This window comes from Heptranchias perlo, chromosome 25 (genome assembly GCF_035084215.1).
Source record: "Heptranchias perlo isolate sHepPer1 chromosome 25, sHepPer1.hap1, whole genome shotgun sequence".
In the NCBI taxonomy this organism is placed as follows: domain Eukaryota; kingdom Metazoa; phylum Chordata; class Chondrichthyes; order Hexanchiformes; family Hexanchidae; genus Heptranchias; species Heptranchias perlo.
In genome coordinates, this window is record NC_090349.1 from 41,813,328 (window position 1) to 41,832,397 (window position 19,070).

General features: G+C 41.1%; 1 protein-coding gene across 4 annotated transcripts in view; it reads left to right on the forward strand.

Moving 5' to 3' along the window:
* The window catches only part of tango2 (transport and golgi organization 2 homolog (Drosophila)), a 110,039-nt gene extending 101,276 nt beyond the window's left edge, over positions 1-8,763 (forward strand). For all 4 annotated transcript variants that reach the window (XM_068006123.1, XM_068006126.1, XM_068006125.1 and 1 more), the window contains 4 exons: positions 3,771-3,841; positions 4,294-4,447; positions 6,233-6,337; positions 7,369-8,763. In XM_068006123.1, the coding sequence (XP_067862224.1) occupies positions 3,771-3,841; positions 4,294-4,447; positions 6,233-6,337; positions 7,369-7,489 (451 nt within the window). In that variant the 3' untranslated portion in view covers positions 7,490-8,763. The remainder of the gene's footprint in view (positions 1-3,770; positions 3,842-4,293; positions 4,448-6,232; positions 6,338-7,368) is intronic.
* Positions 8,764-19,070: the final 10,307 nt, after the last annotated feature.

Here is a 19,070-nt window from a genome sequence, read left to right on the forward strand (position 1 = left end):
AAAGATTCTTTCTTTTTTCTCCTTTGGGGAAGCATTTTTTGCTCTTCTCAGTAACTACCCCCAAATGGGTATCTGAGATTGAAGGATAGAATCCTAAGGATTTACAGCACAGAAAGAGGCCATTTGCCACATCTTGGGGTAATTTTTACCTAACCTGCCTGGTGGGAAACGGACGGGATTGGATTCAGCTGCCCGTTTTACATCCTGCCCCATTTTATTTCCATTTAAGTCAATTAATAAAAGCAATTGTCTTCAGGAGCTGAGCATCAGTTGAGAAACAGTCAGGAGCCACAATAACCTGCTCAAACAGGTCAAGTAAAGAAAGAAAGAACGAACCTGCATTTATATAACGCCTTTCACTACTTCAGGACGTCCCAAAGCGCTTCACGGTCAATGAAGTGCATTTGAAGTGTAGTCACTTGTTATGCAGGAAACACGGCAACCAATTTGAGCTGAGTAGAGGAAACAGCCTTTTGCACGACAGCTTGAACTTCTTTGGAAGTTTCTAAATGTAGACTTTTTTTGTGAACTGTGGTATTGTAGTGCTAATGTAAGGTATGAATCCCCAGCATTAATGGTCTATTTATGCTGTCTGTACCGCTGATGTCATGGGTCAGTCGTGCAGTGAAGCAGATCAGCTAACAGCAGGAGAGCGACAACAATCTGGAGTTTAAGGTACATTGTCATTCAGGATTAAAAACCATTGAACCAATCTTATATTAACAAGGGGCCATTGAGTTGGGAGTTTTTATTAGAAGCTATGTGCAGTTAGGCATGACGATTCACTTTACCGTCAGCAATCTTTTTCTTAAAATGATTGTATGTCAAATAATCCCCTAAAACCTTCCTCAAATGTTGTAATTGCAATGCTATGCAATACAAACTGTATGTTTGAATAACAACAGTATTCAACCCATGCTTTTTATTCCAGTTTAGGTTTCTGTTCCTTTAGAATTGTACCATTTCATGCATGAAATGACTAAAGAATTATAACATAACTTTAAAATCTTGTGATAAAATCTTCCCTGGAGAAATTTTTTTTTACACAGTGAGCTGTTGTGAGCTGTAATGCACTGCCTGAAAGGGTGGTGGAAGCAGATTCAATAGTAACTTTCAAAAGGGAATTGGATAAATACTTGAAAAGGAAAAGATTGCAGGGCTATGGGGAAAGAGCAGGTGAGTGGGACTAATTGGATCGCTTTTTCAAAGAGCCGGCACAGGCACGATGGGCCAAATCGCCTCCTTCTGTGTTCTATGATTCCATAAATAAGAGTTTAGAAGAAAGTAAACATTTATTTAATGAAAATCCAGCATTTTAAGCAGTTAAAAAAGTTAAAGAAAACATTTTATTTAATTGAACGTAAGAAAATGCTGATTTGGATCCGATTGTCCCTCCTGCATGTGTCGGTGCCCAGCTTTGAGAAGAGGCAGTATCTGTGATGATACTTGTGAATGCAGGTACCCCTGAAAATTCCCCAAACATTCAGGGATTATAAAGGAGCAGAGGTGTCCACGATACATACAGCCCATATGTCAAATGTAGCCCTAATATTCTGCCCACAAACCCCAAGCAACCCAACTCTATTTACACATTTTACTTACATAGAATGTCGAGCACAAAAACAGGCCATTCGATCCAACTGGTCTGATAGCATGAGAAATAGGAGCGGGAACAGGCCATACGGCCCCTTGAGCCTGCTCCGCCATTCAATCAGATGATGGCTGATCTTCTACCTCAGCTCTTTCCCACCCTGTCCCCGTATCCCTTGATTCCCTTAGTGTCCAAATATCCATCAATCTCAGTCTTGAATATACTCAATGCTTGAGCATCTGCAGCCCTCTGGGGTAGAGAATGCCAAAGATTGACAACCCTCTGAGTGAAGATATTTTTCCTTATCTTGGTCCTAAATGGTCGATTCCTTAACTTGAGACTATGACCCCTAGTCTAGACTCTCCAGCCAGAGGAAAACACCTCTCAGCATCTACCCGATCAAGCCCTCTAAGAATTTTATACGTTTCAATTAGATCATCTCTCATTCTTCTAAGCTCCAGAGAATGTAGGCCCATTCCACTCAATCTCTCCTCACAGGACAACCCTCTAAGGCAAGTATAACCTTCCTTCGGTAAGGAGACCAAAACTGTACACAGTACTCCAGGTGTGGTCTCACCAGAGTGCTATATAATTGCAGCAAGACCTCCTTACTCTTATACTCCAACTTCCTTGCAATAAAGGCTAACATACCATTTTCATTCCTAACTGCTTGCTGTACCTGCATGTTAACTTTCTGTGATTCATGTACAAGGACACCCAAATCTCTCTGAACACCAACATTTCTGTCTCTCGCCTTTTAAAAAATATTCAGCTTTTCTATTCTTCCTACCAAAATGGATAATTTCACATTTCCCCACATTATACTCTATCTGCCACTTTCTCGCCCACTCACTTAACCTGTCCATATCCCTTTGCAGCCTCTTTGCATCCTCCTCACAGCTTACCTTCCCACCTAGCTTTGTATCGTCAGCAGACCTGGATACATTACACTCAGACCCCTCATCGAAGTCATTAATAAAGATTGTAAACAGCTGAGGCCGAAGCACTGATTCTCGCAGCACCCCACTAGTTACAACCTGCCAACCTGAAAATTTATTCCTACTCTCTGTTTTCTGTGCCGGTGTTTATGTTCCACACAAGCCTCCTCCCACCCTGCTTCATCTAACCCTATCAGCATAACCTTCTATTCCTTTCTCCCTCATGTGTTTATCTTGCTTCCCCTTAAATGCACCTATAGTATTTGCCTCAACCACTCCTTGTGGTAGCGAGTTCCACATTCTAACCATTCTCTGGGTAAAGAAGTTTCTCCTGAATTCCCTATTGGATTTATTATTATTACTTGTTTGCTGACTTTGTCCTGTTTGCATTTTGTGGGCCTGGCGGTTTGGAAAAATCTGTTTTTAGCATCCATTAGTGGATAAATCCTAAATCAGAAAACCTAGATCTACTAGTACCTACAACTTGAAATATATGTACAAAGTAATGGGAACATCTACATATTATTAAAAATCCTGCATAGTGTGTGCACATCCTGTCCCCAAGCTTCACTTCCTGTTATCATGATTTTTGGTCTCGCTCTTCTGTTAATGTTTACCATTGTAAATTACTATGTCAACATTTGCCGCACAGTTTTATTATGTTAACTGTCACAATGTAATTGCTGGCTTTAGCTGCTAAGTGGCTCTGTGGAGCAAGTTTCTGAAGTCTCTTTCTCAGCTCCATCCACATCTTTTGTATGATTAAAAAAAATATATTCACTAACTGACCATGAGCAACAGCATAGGCAATTTACTATTTGATTTAAACATATATGTGTCCTTGTGAGGCTCCATGCTGTGCACCTAAGAAGCCTCTGAGGGAAAAAAAAACTCATAGCATGCTGGAAAAGACCATTTGCAGTGAAAGTGAACTGAGGACGAAAAGGACTTGGGTTCAGAAGAATGAGTTTTCTTAAAGTCTGTTCTCTGTAGAACATCAGAGCAGGGGCCTGTGATGACCCAGTGTGATGTTCTATACATGACTGCGCTGGTCCAATGAAGTGTACGATGACAATCAAAGCAACGTCATCAACTGTTCCAAGGTGCTGTAATAATCATGCTACCATTCAAAACACCCAAAGGGATAAAGCAGTGTGTTTAAGTGCACCATATGTACTGTTATCATAAACCCTGTGCAAAGCAAGGCAAGTTCTTAGACCAAACATATTTTCTTCTTACAGCAACACCAAAGGAGATATGATGTGTTACTATGGAAATAAAAGTGGCCAGGAGCCTAATGCACTGGAGCCAGGTTTGTATTTTTAATTTGTGAACAAAATTAAATTTCTTGAATTATTAATTTAGAATTTTATATCTATCTGTATATATAAAATGTATGTGTTTGTCAGTCTGTCCTATGAGTTTGTCTGGGCCAATGCTGAAACTTGTCCTTCACCTGAGGCAGACCTAAATTGAAACTGACATTCTTCCAAGATCCACAGTATGTGTGTGCGGTCTTGTTTCTTGAATAGATACCTTCTAGCTGATCCCAACATGTGGCTTGTTATGGGAGCTCAAGGATGTAACACCTTGCCTGATCTATTCCAAACTGGATGTTCACACCTTCTTAGTTTAAGAGTGGTGATCATGGAAAGACTGGAGATTTGGCATCCCATTTGAGCCAGCAATGGGAGACGAGAGATAGTTGTGCACTGAATGAGATTAATGGAATCTTTCTTGTGGTTTCTTTTCTTTCATCCCTAGGTATTTATGCGCTTTCCAACAGTCTTCTTGAGACCCCATGGAAGAAACTTGTTCATGGAAAAAAGCTTTTCACAGATGCAATTAAACAAAGCAATGAACTTTCTCCAGAGAACTTGGTGCAAGAACTCATCAATGTGATGAATAATGAGGAATTGTATGTACTATTTACAATATTTGTCCTAAAGCTGCTTTACACCATAGATATTAAAATCCAAATAGTGGCTGCTCCAATGGCCTGGTAGGTAAAGGCACCACCATTTGTAGTACTAAGCCATTCAGACCAGAAGACCCCAGGTTTGGCCAGTGGTTTAGCTTATCTCAGTTAGGACAGCAATCGGGTTGCTAAATTGGCCTTGCCATCCATGGACTACAGCGGGCAAAAAATCAGTCATTCCCTCTTGACGGTGGGAATTCCGCTGGGAGCCCACTGTGCATAGAGGATGAATCCAACCCAGGAAAAGGGGCAGGATAGGAGCAGATCCAGAGAGGCAAGCGGAAGTCCTACCCTGCCAGAACTCCACCCTCAAGAGGTAAAAGATCCCATTACACTATTCAAAGAACCGCAGGGAAGTTCTCCGGATGACCTGGCCAAAATGTATCCCTCAACCAACATGACAAAAAACGGATTAATTGATTGTTCACTTCATTGCCCTTTATGGGATCTTGCTGTGTGCAGATTTGCTGTTGAATTTTCCTACATTACAAGTGACTACATTGCAAAAATGATTGGCTGTAAACCACTAAGATATCTGAGGATGTGAAAGGCACGATATAAAAGGCAAATTATTTCTGCTAGACCCTCTGGTAAAATTCCCTCTCTAAACCTCTCCACTCCCTTTTCTCTTGTAATACCTTCCCTAAAACCCATCTCTTGACCAAACTTTTAGCCACCCTGTTTAGCTCGGCATCCATTTCTGTCCAATTACACCTTTATGAAGTGCCTTGGGATGTTTTTCTAAATTGAAGGTGCCATATAACTGCAAATTGTTGTTCTTTTGATCGGTTTTATCACTGAGTGTGCTACTACAGTTCACTGGCCAGTATTGGGAAGGAAGAGAAGGGGAGAAAAAATTAACAAGTACAAGGTACAGTAAAGGAAAGCTGAGCTCTTTGGTAAAATGAATATTAATACTTTTTAAACAAAAGACTGAAGAATAAAATCGATCCAATTTGTCTGGTGAGGAAGAATCCCCCCTCCCCTCCCTGGTCAAACAAATCTGGGTTTAAGCAGAACCAATCTGTTGAATTGGATACTTTTTTTGCCTGACTATTGGTTTCTGACTTGCAGTATATATCTGAGTCACGAATTAAATACATTAATTTAGTGGTCTCCTTTAATAAAAAGTACACCGTAGAAGTTCAGTCGGCAAAGTTGACATGCAAAGGTTCAGCGCGCCTGTACTGTTTTCCTGTGTGCTCTATTTTCCTGCGTGCTCTATTTTCTTGCTGTCAATGCATTTAAAATAAATAGGTAAATACTCCTTTTAAAACAGCACATTCAGGGATAGGGCGTTTAACAAGCCTGTTAAATGTTTGTGCGCGAACTTCACCGATCTGAAGTTCCACAGTGTTATGTTTTAAATTGGCCGTTTGTAAATGTTGCCCACTTTACTACGTTCTTGCCTGTACGCTCTCCAGTGCTGACTTTAACGCCATAAATCCCATGTGATGAACATCGTTGAGTTTAACTGCAAGCCGAGGCTGCAATTCAAACTCAGCCTCTCTGGGAGTACAGTGCTGTGCCACGAGTGCACCAGGGATTCTTGCCCATCTCTATACGTAAGTTGCATTGCTTCAGATGGAGCACCTCATTGTGGCAAAGTTAAAGGAAAGGGAACTTCACTGATTTATTGCAGAAGATTAAAATCTGAGCAAATTGTCACTGTATTTGGTCGTAGCACTGTTTGACACTAGATTTTTGTCATTATTTTCTTACCAGCCAATTGCCAGCTGCTGATATAGAGGAGCAGGGTCAGGATTTCATCCGACCCATCATAAAGGAGGTCTCGGCATTATTCGTCCGCACTTCCTCTTATGGCACCCGGTGAGTTCTGAACTATCGTCGTTTCTCTTGAGTTGCAGTCAGCATTGCGCTATTTCGCCAGTGGTATCAGAGCTAAGTAATAATGGACAAACCACCTGGGTTGAGCTGCAGTAGTGGTGGTAGGGACATGAGAATTGTCCTTAGCACCTCTCTATATATGGAGTGTATATCGGCCAGGGTTCCTGATCAGTATCCAGTGACCCCTGCTGGAAATGTACATATCTTAACATCGGATGAGAAAGTAATCAGGGCCAGCTGTGGTTCTTTCTGTGGTTCAGCGGACTGTTGCAATTCATTGTCGAGGCTCATGCATGAATAATGGTCACTTGGATGAGGTACCAGAGGACAACCAAGCTGATGGAACCTTGCCCAGTCAGGATTCAACTCCTCCAGGAGTGATGGGGAGGAGAGAATTTTTGAAAGGACAATAGAGTAACAGATGAGAGGTGGGTGTTTTCCAAATCAATTCAAAAAGGACATATATATTTCCATCATTTGTGCCAAAAAGCAAAACCAAAGTGTTCTTTGTAATATGTATCTTTTTGATAATTTGTTTGGAATGGATTATTTAGACACTGACACTCTGCACAATCAAACCATTAGGGATTACATTTCCCAAGTTATTTTTCAAATCTGCCGTACAATAACATGTACAAAACTAAGAATCTGTGATTGTTAAAGAAGAGTAACAAAACTAATAGTGAAGAGGAAGACATCAAACCATCAAATTCGAGCCATCGGTTTTGATGAATAAGGAAGTTGTTGCGGTTATATTTCTTTGGCTTAAATACTTCATAGTTCTCAAAGAGTTAACACTTTACATCATTAGTTTAATCTACATCCCATCTTACATATTTGGACTCACTATAGCAAGAATGGCAGTCAGCACTTTGGTGATCATTAGATGGAACTTCATCCCTTTTTATGTTGTTTTTCTTATTGACTTTTGTTCCCTTTTGGTTTTGTGTTTTTTCTTTTAACTCCAAAGTTCTTTTAAGTTCATTGAAACATTTGATTTATTTTCTTGTCAGGACAAACACAGTCATCCTCGTTGATGCAAAAGGACACGTAACCTTCACAGAGCGTACCATGCTTAAACCCGACTTAAACCAATGGAAAGTCAGCTCCTACCAGTTTGAACTTGAGACTTAACAGCTTTCTATTGAGCGCACAGTGAAAAAGAAAGGAACGGGAAACAAAGTTGAATAGAAATGAAAGCATACTTCACAGATCCTGCAGGTTTCTGGGGCATTACAGATGTAAATAGTTGATTAAAACATGCTGCATCCTAGCAACTGCCTTGCTTTTAAATGCACAGTATCTCTGCTAATTGGTGTTCCATGCAGTTTATGGTGGATGTGTTTGTATGTGTGTTTGTGTGAGTGTGTGTGTGTATTGGGAGCTGCTTATATTTGTTCCAGTTTGGTTAATAATTCTACCATTGTCCAATGCAATTGTATTCTTATAAATAATGCAGGTAATTTCAGATTACTATTGCTTAAATACAATAATTTCTCAAAAACGTTGATTGCACTTTTGTGTGGAGCATTAGGAAAAAAATGTAATTTTTTTTATCCCTTCCCCCCCCACACAATTTTTAGTTATGTTTTTCCCTCTTTATAAGCCTTAGAGGGACAGGTGACCTACTCCCTGGCTCCTGCTATATAACTCAGTAACCGGTCACAAAGGGAGACACAGTTGCACTGTGAGGGAATCACTTTTCCCTCACTTATTTTTTTCCCCTGCCTGTCCTGTGGGGAAGGCCCTCTTGGTAATCTCAGCACTCATGCACTCCCAAGGGAGCCACTTCTGAACAGAGCACAGCTCAGAGAATTAGCAGTACAGTGTTGTAACCCGATCCTCAACCCGTGTTCCCATCGAGCCTGGGTTCCTGCTGAGAGCCCTGAATTTACCCTGTCATTTTCACTAGGTACTGCTCCTCCATTGACATTTCATCTGGGATTGGGATTTTACCGTGAGGGGAGTTGTGAGTGAACTTGTCAGGCCACACTACAAAGGAATAGAATTATTAATATTTGCTTTTCTCAAGGCTGATGGATATAAAATTATAATTGAGACTGATAGCGCGAGGGTGTTAAGATTGTTGGTCAGTGCACTTTTCTTAATCTTTTTTCAGAAGGAAGAGAATAAAACAATATAAAGCTCCTCTCTGAAAGAATGGTGCATGCTGTAAAACCTAAAACTGTGCAAATGGCTAGACTCTACTGAATGTTTCCTTTAAATATGCCTCAGATGCACATAACTTTTTAAATTAACTATTCGAACAGCCCAATCTTTTCTTCAGCCAACAATGAAAGTTAACTGTTGTTAGCTGCAGCCTTACCTTTGTTTCAATATGATGGAATGGTGGTGCAGGAAAATCCAGATGTATTAAATCTGCATACAATACCTGCAGGGTGCAGTAATTACCGTCTATGTGTCCTTATTCAAAGCAGAATGAAGTGTGGGAGCCATCAAACTGGTCCCAGTGCAACGTGTTCTTAAGAGAATTTTTCTGACTCAGGTCTACAGTTGAATTCATTTTTTAAAAAATCAAACTAACTATATGATTGTCTCAGTAAAGACCTGGATCCAGATTCAGTCCCCAGTCTGTGCTGAATTAGTTGGTTGCAGCTGAGACAGCAGTTGGAGTGCTACAGTTTTCCTCAATGCCACTGTGCTAGGGAGGGGAAAAACAGGCAGAATTCCTGCTCCTATTGGTATGCAGTGACACCTGGGAAGTGCGTATGTGTGGGGTTTTGGTGAGGATGGGGCGGGCTCAGCCCTGATGCTTTTGGTGGTCGGACATGCATGCCAGCACTCACTGTCTAGACTCACACATGAAGAATGACCACTTTGCTGAGATACTGGATGATGCCCAGTGCCTATGCCCAGCAACAAATCAATGCCTTCAGGGAGGGGAGAAAATTTGTGGCAAAAGAAAAACAAAGTTGGAGAGGGAAAAACAACTAAGCAGGTGCCACGATGGAAGAGGGTGCCAGCGTTGCTCGATCGGGCAATTCTCGAGCTCCAGTTTGTGTCTGAGATTTGGGAAGGTGGAATAAAGTCAAAAGAGAGTTGACTCACTTTGCTCATGCTTACTAATGTATGATATCTGAAAGATGTTGGTGCAGCCTTGGAACAGGAGAATGCCCATCCTCTCAGAGATGGGCATCTGATGCATGGGAACTTTGTGTAGAAGAAAATACTTGAAAATGACACCGAAGGGAGGATGTTGGTGTGGGGAGGTAATCACTTGGGCAAGTCAGATACAAAAGGTTTTCTGGGTTAATAATCAACATAGAAATGGATACGTTTTTCAGCAACTGCGTGACTCTCAACAGATGTCATCCATTTTTTATTTCTGATCCTGGAAGTCAAGTCCCTCAGTGACTGAAAGGTTTGTCGACCCTCATAGAAACATTATCATGCTGGGGAGAATGATCGAATATTTGACTTTGATTTGTTTGCCCATATCTGAATTAAGCTATGAACACTGTTACCAACCCACACTCCTTCAGTTACTTTTGCAATGATTGTGAAGAAGATTGTATTCACGTACTCCTTTGCACAATGCAGAGATTGCTGCTAACTGTCAAGAGTTCTTATTCTGTAATAGGTTTTTGATGCACATGTTGTATAGCAGCATAGGAACTGGGGTAGGCCATTCAGCCCCACCATTCAATTCGATCATGCCTCATCTGTACCTCAACTCTATTTTACATAAAATTATATAGAATGTACAGCACAGAAACAGGCCACTTGACTCAAATGGTCCGTGCCGGTGTTCATGCTCCACACGAGCCTCCTCCCTCCCCTCTTCATCTAACCCTATCAGCATAACTCTATTCCTTTCTCCCTCATGTGTTTATCTAGCTTCCCCTTAAATGCATCTATGCTATTCACCTCAACTGCTCCTTGTGGTAGCAAGTTCCACATTCTAACCACTCTCTGGGTAAAGAAGTTTCTCCTGAATTCCCTATTGGATTTATTAGTGACAATCTTCTATTTATGGTGCCTAGTTTTGGTCTCCCCTGCAAGTGGGAGCATCTCCTCCATGTCTACCCTATAAAACCCTTTCATAATTTTAAATACCTCTATCAGATCACTCCTCAGCCTTCTCTTTTCTGGAGAAAAGAGCCTCAATCTGTTCAATCTTTCCTGACAGATATAACCTCTCAGTTCAGGTATCATCCTTGTAAATCTTTTTTGCACCTTCTCCCACCTTTACCCGCCTTTGTTCCATATCCCATGATACCCTTACCCAACAAAAATCTATCGATCTCAGTCTTGAAAATTTCATTTGACCCGGCCTCCACTGCCTTTTGGGGGAGGGAGTTCCAGATTTCCACTACCCTTCGGATGAAAATGTGCTTCCTGATCTAAATGGCCGAGCTCTAATTTTAAGATTATGCCATTTTGTTCTGGATTCCCACACCAGAGGGAATAGTTTCTCTCTATCTATCCTATCAAATCCCATATTAAACACCTTGATTAGATCACCCCTCAAACTGAAGGGAATACAAGCCAAGTTTGTACAATGTGTCTTCATAGTTTAACTCTTTATGCCCTAGTATCATTATGGTGAATCTACACAATATCCCTTCTAAGGTTCGGTGCTCAAAATTGAACACAGTACTTCAGATAGGGTCTGACCAAGGCTCTGTACAGCTGAAGCATAACTTTGTATTCCGATCCCCTTGAGATAAAGCCCAACAGTCCATTAGCCTTTTTGATTACTTCTTGTACCTGTGCACTAGCTTTTAGTAATTTGTGAACAAAACTCTTTGCTCCTTCACAGCTCCTACTCTCTCATCTGTATAGCAGTGGTGATTTGGTGTCTCTGATCCATAGTTACAGAAACAAAAAGTACAGTACTACAGCAGGCCCTGTGGTCCTGAAAAAACACATAGTTGAGGACACCAAAGTTCCAATATTGAAGTAAGCCACAGATTATTCAGTTTTCTAACCTTGCCCTGCTGGGGAATCAGTGAAATGTTTTAAAATTGTCACCAACAGAGTGAGGAGAGAGGTAAGGAGAAATTCCTTTATGTAGAGAATTGTTGGAGCATAGAATGCTTTGCTGCAGGAAGGAGTAGTTGAGGCAGAGATTATTGAATTTTATAATTGAAAAGTGGATAAATAGTTGAAGCAGAGGAAGATACAGGGCTATGGGGAGGGAGCAAGGCGGTGGGATTAATTTTGGATTGCTCCAGCAAACAGCCGGCACAGACTCAATGGGCCGAGCGGCTTCCTCCTGTGCTGTGCAAGCTTCTGCTGTTTTCCAACTTTTCCGTTCCTTTCCTACTTGGTTTTCTTTTACTCTTTTTTAAATCACATTTTCTCCAACTTTCATTCTTTTTATGCTATGTCTCTCACATTCATTGCTGACTTACTCTCTTTTCTCGTGGCATTGCTCTTGCCGAGTATCTCTGTGTCAAGAAGGAAAAGTTGTTAAAAATAGAGAAAATAGTAGAATGAGGGAAAGTAATACAAAATGAAGAATAAATTGTATTTTTTTAAAAATAAAAGTGAACACTTGAGGGAAAGTTCACACAAAATATGAGAAAGGAAAAGAAAATGAATGAATTAAATAGGAAACACAATGAAATTAAATACCAACAAACAAAAAAGGAGATAGGACAGATTGACAAAGGATAAGAATAGGTAAATGAGTAAAGATGGAAACTAAATAGTGATAAAAAGAATGACACAATGAAACAAAGTTGGAATATTTGAAATCGAAACATCCGGACAGGATCTGAAAACCCTCTTTTAATGAGAATGGGAGGGAGGAAGCCTGCGTTTCTCCATAGTTAATGGTGCGAATGAAATTATTTAAAACTCCAAATCCTGAGAATGCAATTTTTTTTTGCAGGTTGCTGATTATGGAAAAGAAATGTCATCCCCTCATTTTTCATTATTAGGGGAATTTCTGGCTCCTGGTTTTGACCTAAATGTCAAAGGGGATGCTCACTCATTTAGAATAAAGCTCATTGTTTACAACTGTAATGATCTCTAGATGTTGAATTATCTTTTCATGTCATATTGTAACAACCGTTCCTTAAACCTAACTTGTCTTTGCAAAAATCATCGGTAATTTGAATAAAAGAATTCGTTCTACAAACACAAAAATTTCTACCTTTTAACATAAGCAGTTTAATTTTTGTTTCAAAAAAAGTTCTGCTAATTTTTATACTCTGTAGTGTTTGTATATCAGGGAGTGATGTATTGGATACAGGTTGCAGCAAATGAAAAATCATCTAGCAAATGTGTCATTCTGCAGGGATATTTTTTGTCATTTACCTAAATTAAACTATATTGGTGCAATTCTAGGATCATTTAGGTGATACACATAATTATTTAAGATTTCCCCACCTGTGGTCATGACTAATTCTTATCAACAACTTGTTGAAATTAATCAAGCAGGATTACTACTGAAAACTTGAATACTGTGTTTTGTGATTCAAACTTTTTTTTTGCAACAACAATGTAAATAGAAATTTACATTTCCTAATGATCACTGTTGATAATAAGATGTTATATATTAATATCAATAAAAGCTACCCGAATGAGAAATTTATGCTGTTGAAAATAGTGTCACTTCCTAATCACAATATAATCTGCTGCTAAAAAAGAATTAACTGATTTAAATATTTTGAAGACTTACAGTCATGTACTGGGAAATTCCTCGGAGCTGCTTCCGCTCCACCAGCGTTACTTTTGTCGGAAATGGAGCGGAAACCACGTTAACGTGGTTTTCATTACATATCCAGCAAAGTCACGCTGCCAGCATAGGAGCAGCTTCCGAGGAATTTCCCTGCTATGATCAATTTTGATTTTCCGTTCCCGTGTACTTATTCAGTAATTTACTAGTCGATCTCCCATGGTGTTGCACAGGGGGCAAGGAGATAACAGGACCAAGGCGCTGGAGGGAGAAATGAGGGAAGGGGTGAGGAGGCAGATCGGAGGACAGGGAGAGGTGGAGGACTGGGGGTGAAGGAGGCGGGGATGGGGAGGTGGATAAGGCACTTTAGGCCAACAAACTCGGTTAGCAGGTTGCAGTTGGGTATGGTGGTCACCAGAGGATTGCGGGAAAGGTGGTCGAGCGTTAAATAGAAAATGCTTTACTTTTAAATTTGGACTGCCGCTGCTGTACCAGAGATAAGAACCCTATTTCACGTTATTAAGTTGCCATTTGCTGAAATGATTGTGCTGAACAGACACCCAGTGGCTTTGGGGTGGAATTACAAAAAGAATCATAAAAGCCAATTTATAATCCAAGCTCATGTTTGGTAAGGTAACGTTAGGTGAGAGTTTTAATATTGCAAAGGCCTATGAAACAAGAACAGGTTGCACTTATAAAGCGTTTAAGTAATACCCATGCACTAAAGGTTGAGCAAATCATTTTTACTGAAAAGAAGCGGCTTCTGGCAAGCAGACCTGGATTCACATTACGTCATGTTAATGGATGGAGCATTCTGCTTTTTCCTAATTTAAAAAATACAGTTCCATTTAGAAAATATATTATCTAGTGATCTCTTACAGTTGCTGTTCTCTGTTGCATGTAGCAGAATTAATGTCCAAATGCATTTGCTGAAGCTGTAATCTTTGTTCAGAGCAATTAACGTCTGATTCAGCAGGCTGTAATCTTTCCGTTGGCTGACACACAGTATCATCATTAAATTAGGGGTGGTGCTTCCACAAGCAGCTGAATGGATAAATGCTGTACTATTAAACCTCGCAGACCATGAAGGTCTGCACTAATATAAAAACAGAAAATGCTGGAAATACTCAGCAGGTCAGGCAACTTCTTTGGAGAGAAAAACAGAGTTAACATTTCAGGTCAATGATGTTTTGTCAGAACTGGAAGAAGATGAGAGACTTAACAGTTTATTAGCAAGTACAGAGCAAGGGAAAGAAGAGGGGAGGAAAGAACAAAAGGGAAGGCCTGTGATTGGATGGAGGGCGAGTGATTAAATGACAAAAGGGATGATGGTGCAAGGCAAAAGGGGGTGGAAATGGGACAAGTAAAGAAACAAAAGATGGGTCTGGAGTCGCTGTAAATGGCAACAGCAGAACCATTACCTGCATCTGCTGTCGGAAATAATGGGAGCAATGGTTATGATCTGAAGTTACATAGGAACAGGAGTAGGCCATTCAGCCCCTCATGCCTGCTCCGCCATTTGATAAGATCATGGCTGATCTGTGATCTAACTCCATATACCCGCCTTTGGCCCATATCCCTTAATACCTTTGGTTGCCAAAAAGCTATCTATCTCACATTTAAATTTCGCAATTGAGCTAGTATCAATTGCCGTTTGCAGAAGAGAGTTCCAAACTTCTACAACCCTTTGTGTGTAGAAATGTTTTCTAATCTCGCTCCTGAAAGGTCTGGCTCTAATTTTTAGACCGTGCCCCCTACTCCTAGAATCCCCAACCAGCGGAAATAGTTTCTCTCTATCCACCCTATCCGTTCCCCTTAATATCTTATAAACTTCGATCAGATCACCCCTTAACCTTCAAAACTCCAGAGAATACAACCCCAATTTGTGTAATCTCGCCTCGTAACTTAACCCTTGAAGTCCGGGTATCATTCTAGTAAACCTACGCTGCACTCCCTCCAAGGCCAATATGTCCTTCCGAAGGTGCGGTGCCCAGAACTGCTCACAGTACTCCAGGTGCGGTCTAACCAGGGTTTTGTATAGCTGCAGCATAACTTCTGCCCCCTTGTACTCTAGTCCTCTAGATATAAAGGCCAGCATTCCATTTGCCTTCTTGATTATTTTCTGCACCTGTTCATGACACTTCAATGATCTATGTACCTGAACCCCTCAGTTCCTTTGGACATCCACTGTTTTTAACTTTTTACCATTTAGAAAGTACCCTGTTCTATCCTTTTTTGATCCAAAGTGGATGGCCTCACATTTGTCTACATTGAATTCCATTTGCCACAGTTTTGCCCATTCACCTAATCTATCAATATCACTTTGTAATTTTATGTTTTCATCTACACTGCTTGCAATGCCACCAATCTTGTTGAACTTCTGTGCTGAATTGTTTATTCTCAGCCGTGGAGGCTACGAGAGTCCTACAGCTAGCTTCAGCATCCTTAGGCTGGAGAGGGAGAAACATCATCTGGAAAGTGCACATGTGTTGATGTCAGGTAAGGACAAGAGCAACAACTTGCACTTATGGCGCATCTTCAAGGTAATAAACACCTCAAGATGCTTCGCCAAGGAAAATCAGACGCTGAGCGGTCGTAGAAAAGTTAGGAAGGTCGACCGAAAGCATAGTCAAAAAGATAGAGATGGTGAGAGAAGTAGCCAGATGGAAGGGTTCAGGAAGGAAGTTCCAAAGATTAGGGCCAAGATGACTGAAGGTTCGGCCACCCGTGGTGGAGCAGAGGAAACATTTGTGAATTTGATGCAGTGGAAGGCAGGAACCCAATGGAGATCTGTGAGGACCCAGGTGATGGCAAACGGAACTTAGTGTGAGACAGGATGCGAGCAGCAGAGTTTGAATAAGTAGGAGTTTGTATATGGTGGAGCTCAGGAGGATGGTGAGGAGAACTTCTGTTGTGTAGATAAGGAAAAGGGTTTCAGTGGTAGTGGGGATGAGGCAACAATGGAAGTGAGCGATATTGCTGAAGTGGAAGTAAGCGGTCTGCAACAGTGATGGATAAATGTGGGGTAAGATTTCAACTCGTCCACTCACCTGGCCGGGGAAGTCCCACGAAATGGCAATGATGTCGCTCCGACAAATGACCAATGGGCTCTGTGTGTGGGAGGCTGCCTCCCACAGTAACATAAGTGGATTATCGCAATCTAAGGCAGTGTCCCAAACCGCTACACGTGTAGGGAGCACGGCCGAAGTGTTCACTTTGGGATGCACCTCAACATCATTTTTTCTGAAAATATTTTATTTCTCCTCGCGCCCCCCCCCCCCCACCCCCTTTGGAACCTTTCGGGGACGCGCCACACAGGTTGGGAAACGCTGCTCTAAATTATTGAGGGACTTGGATATGTTAACATGTTTCCATTGGAGAAAAGAAAAGTGCAATGTCATTATCCAATGGGGGGATTTTTCACCTAACCCCCACCCCACATTGGGGAACTGATGGGATCAGGTGCAACGATGGTTTTACACTCCACCAGATTTTTTTTTCTGCCTTGAAGTCAACGGAAAATAATATCGGGTGGGGTGTAAAACCAGCATTCCACCCGATCCCATGGGTTGCCCACTGGCGAGATAGGTTAAAATTATCCCCAGGTGATGTGGGGCATGAGTAAAATACATGATAATTTAACTTTGACTGTTATTGCAGAACAAGAGGACATGATTACAAAATTAACATAGCAGTGAATATGTGAAGCAAATTCTCAACAGAAGCAGTTAATTTGGAGATTACGAAAGTTGAAATGAAGGCCAAAAATGAAACAGTCTAACTTAAGCTTCCCAGCAGGCAAACAACAGGGTTAACAATTGAAGTCACCTACAACAAGGAAAGGAAGATAGCAGTGTTTTACAGGATGATTTAAGAAGGTTCTGCACAGGTAAACTAATAACAACAATAGGTGACGTTATCTAAAATAAATTAATTAACATGTATTGCTGAGATGACTGGGTTGAAGGAAAAAGGAAACTTTTAAAACGACAACATTAAATACTCAAGATAAGTGTATACTCAAGAAAAATAAGTGTAGCCTAACCAAGCAATCCCCAAAATGGCTGAACAGAGTACTTAAAATGGAAATAAGAAAGAAAAGCAATACTAAGCTTACAAGGAAAAAGTGGGAGAGAACTTTGGAGGGATATTGGAAAATACAAAAAATGTTCCATTGGGTGCAAAGAAGGCACTAAAAATAAACAAAGCAAATGATGGGAAGCATAAGAAAACATAACTGAAAAGTAATCGAGTAATCAGGGATAAAGTTAGAGCTCTAAAGGGGTAGAATAATTGGAAATGAAAGGAAAATGGTAACATTGTATAATAGTTATTTTCTGGAAGTATTCACCAGGCAGGAACCTATTGACTTGCTAGCCAGAGGATATCCTGGAGGATTTTGAAATCAGGTATTTGCTCGGTTAAGGATGCTGAATACTAATAAATCCCCTGGGCCAGATGACATACATCCCAAGGTACTGAAAGAGACTAGGAGGAAAACTTGTGGGATACTGGCTAAAGTGATGAAAGAGTCATTGGGTACTGCAGGATTGAAAGCAAATAAATATAGTATCTATATTTGAAAAGTAAATATATGTACATACATAAGCCTAGGTTTTAACTAGCTGCAGTCACACTTCAAGGGAATTATGTATTTGAACTCTTAGGTCTTTCTGTTTTTCCACACACTTCAGTGTCTTTCCATTGAGTATTTACTTCCATTCCTTATTTAAAACGCTTACAGATCTCCCATGCTTTTGGAGTACTTATGGAACAGACTGTGTTCACCTTGCATTATACTAACAAACTTGGGCTGATAAGCGGTGTAAATTTTAACCAGCCACCTAAGTTCCAGGTAATGACTATCTTCAACAAGAGAAAATGTAACCATCTCCACTTAACCTTCAATGGCATCACTATGGCCGAGTCCTACAGCATCAACATCTTGGGGGTCACTATTGACTAGAAGGTTAACTGGGCCAACCCTATCAACACCATGGCTACAAGAGCAGGGCAGAGGCTGGATACTAAGGCTTCAGTTGTGGGTCAGTGGTAGCACTCATGCCTCTGAGTTCAAGTCCCACTCCAGAGACTTGAGCACACTAACTAGGCTCACTTCAGTGCAGTACTAAGGGAGCTCTGCATTGTCAGAGCTGCTGACTTATGGATGACATTAAACCGAAGCCCCATTTGTCCTCTCAGGAGGACGTAAAAGATCCCACGGCATTATTTCAAAGAACAGCAAGGGAGTTCTCCCCTAGTGTCCTCGCCAAAATTTATCCTTCAACCAACATCACTAAATCAGATTGCTGTTTGTGGGAATGTGCTGTGCACAAATTGACTGCCGCGTTTCCTATAATACAACAGTGACTACACGTCAAAAAAAGTACTGGCTGTAAAGCGCTTTGGGGCATCCTGAGATTGTGAAAGGCACCATATAAATGCAGATTTTTTTACTTTGTGATGAGTGACTCATCTCTCAACACATTAAAACCTCGCCACCATTTACAAGGCTCAAGTCGGGAGTGTGATGGACTACTCTCCACTCTCCTGGATGGGTGCAGTCAGAACACTTGAAGCTCGACGCCATCAAGTTTGCATGCTCGGCACCGCTGCTACCACTGGCACACCACCTGCAATATGTGCCATCTACAGGATGTACTGCGGCAATTCACCAACATTACTTTGACAGCAGCTCCCAGCTCTCTACCACCAAGCAAACAGGGAGCATCAATGTCATGCGAACACCGTCACGGTCAAATTTCCTTGCAAATCACACACCATCCCAACTTGGACATATATCGCTGTAAATTCATCGTCACAGGGTCAATGTCCTGGAATTCCCTACCTAACACCATCCTGAGGGCACCATCAGCTCAAGGACTGCAGTGGTTCAAGGAGAAGGCCCGCAACCATCAAATCCCACTCCAGAGACTCGAGCACACAATCTAGGCTCACTTCAGGGATATAACCCATCTAGGGATGGGCAATAAATGTGGCCTTGTCCAGTCTCACTCATAACCCACAAAGATTTTTTTTAAAGATACTTGGAGAATTTGGATATAT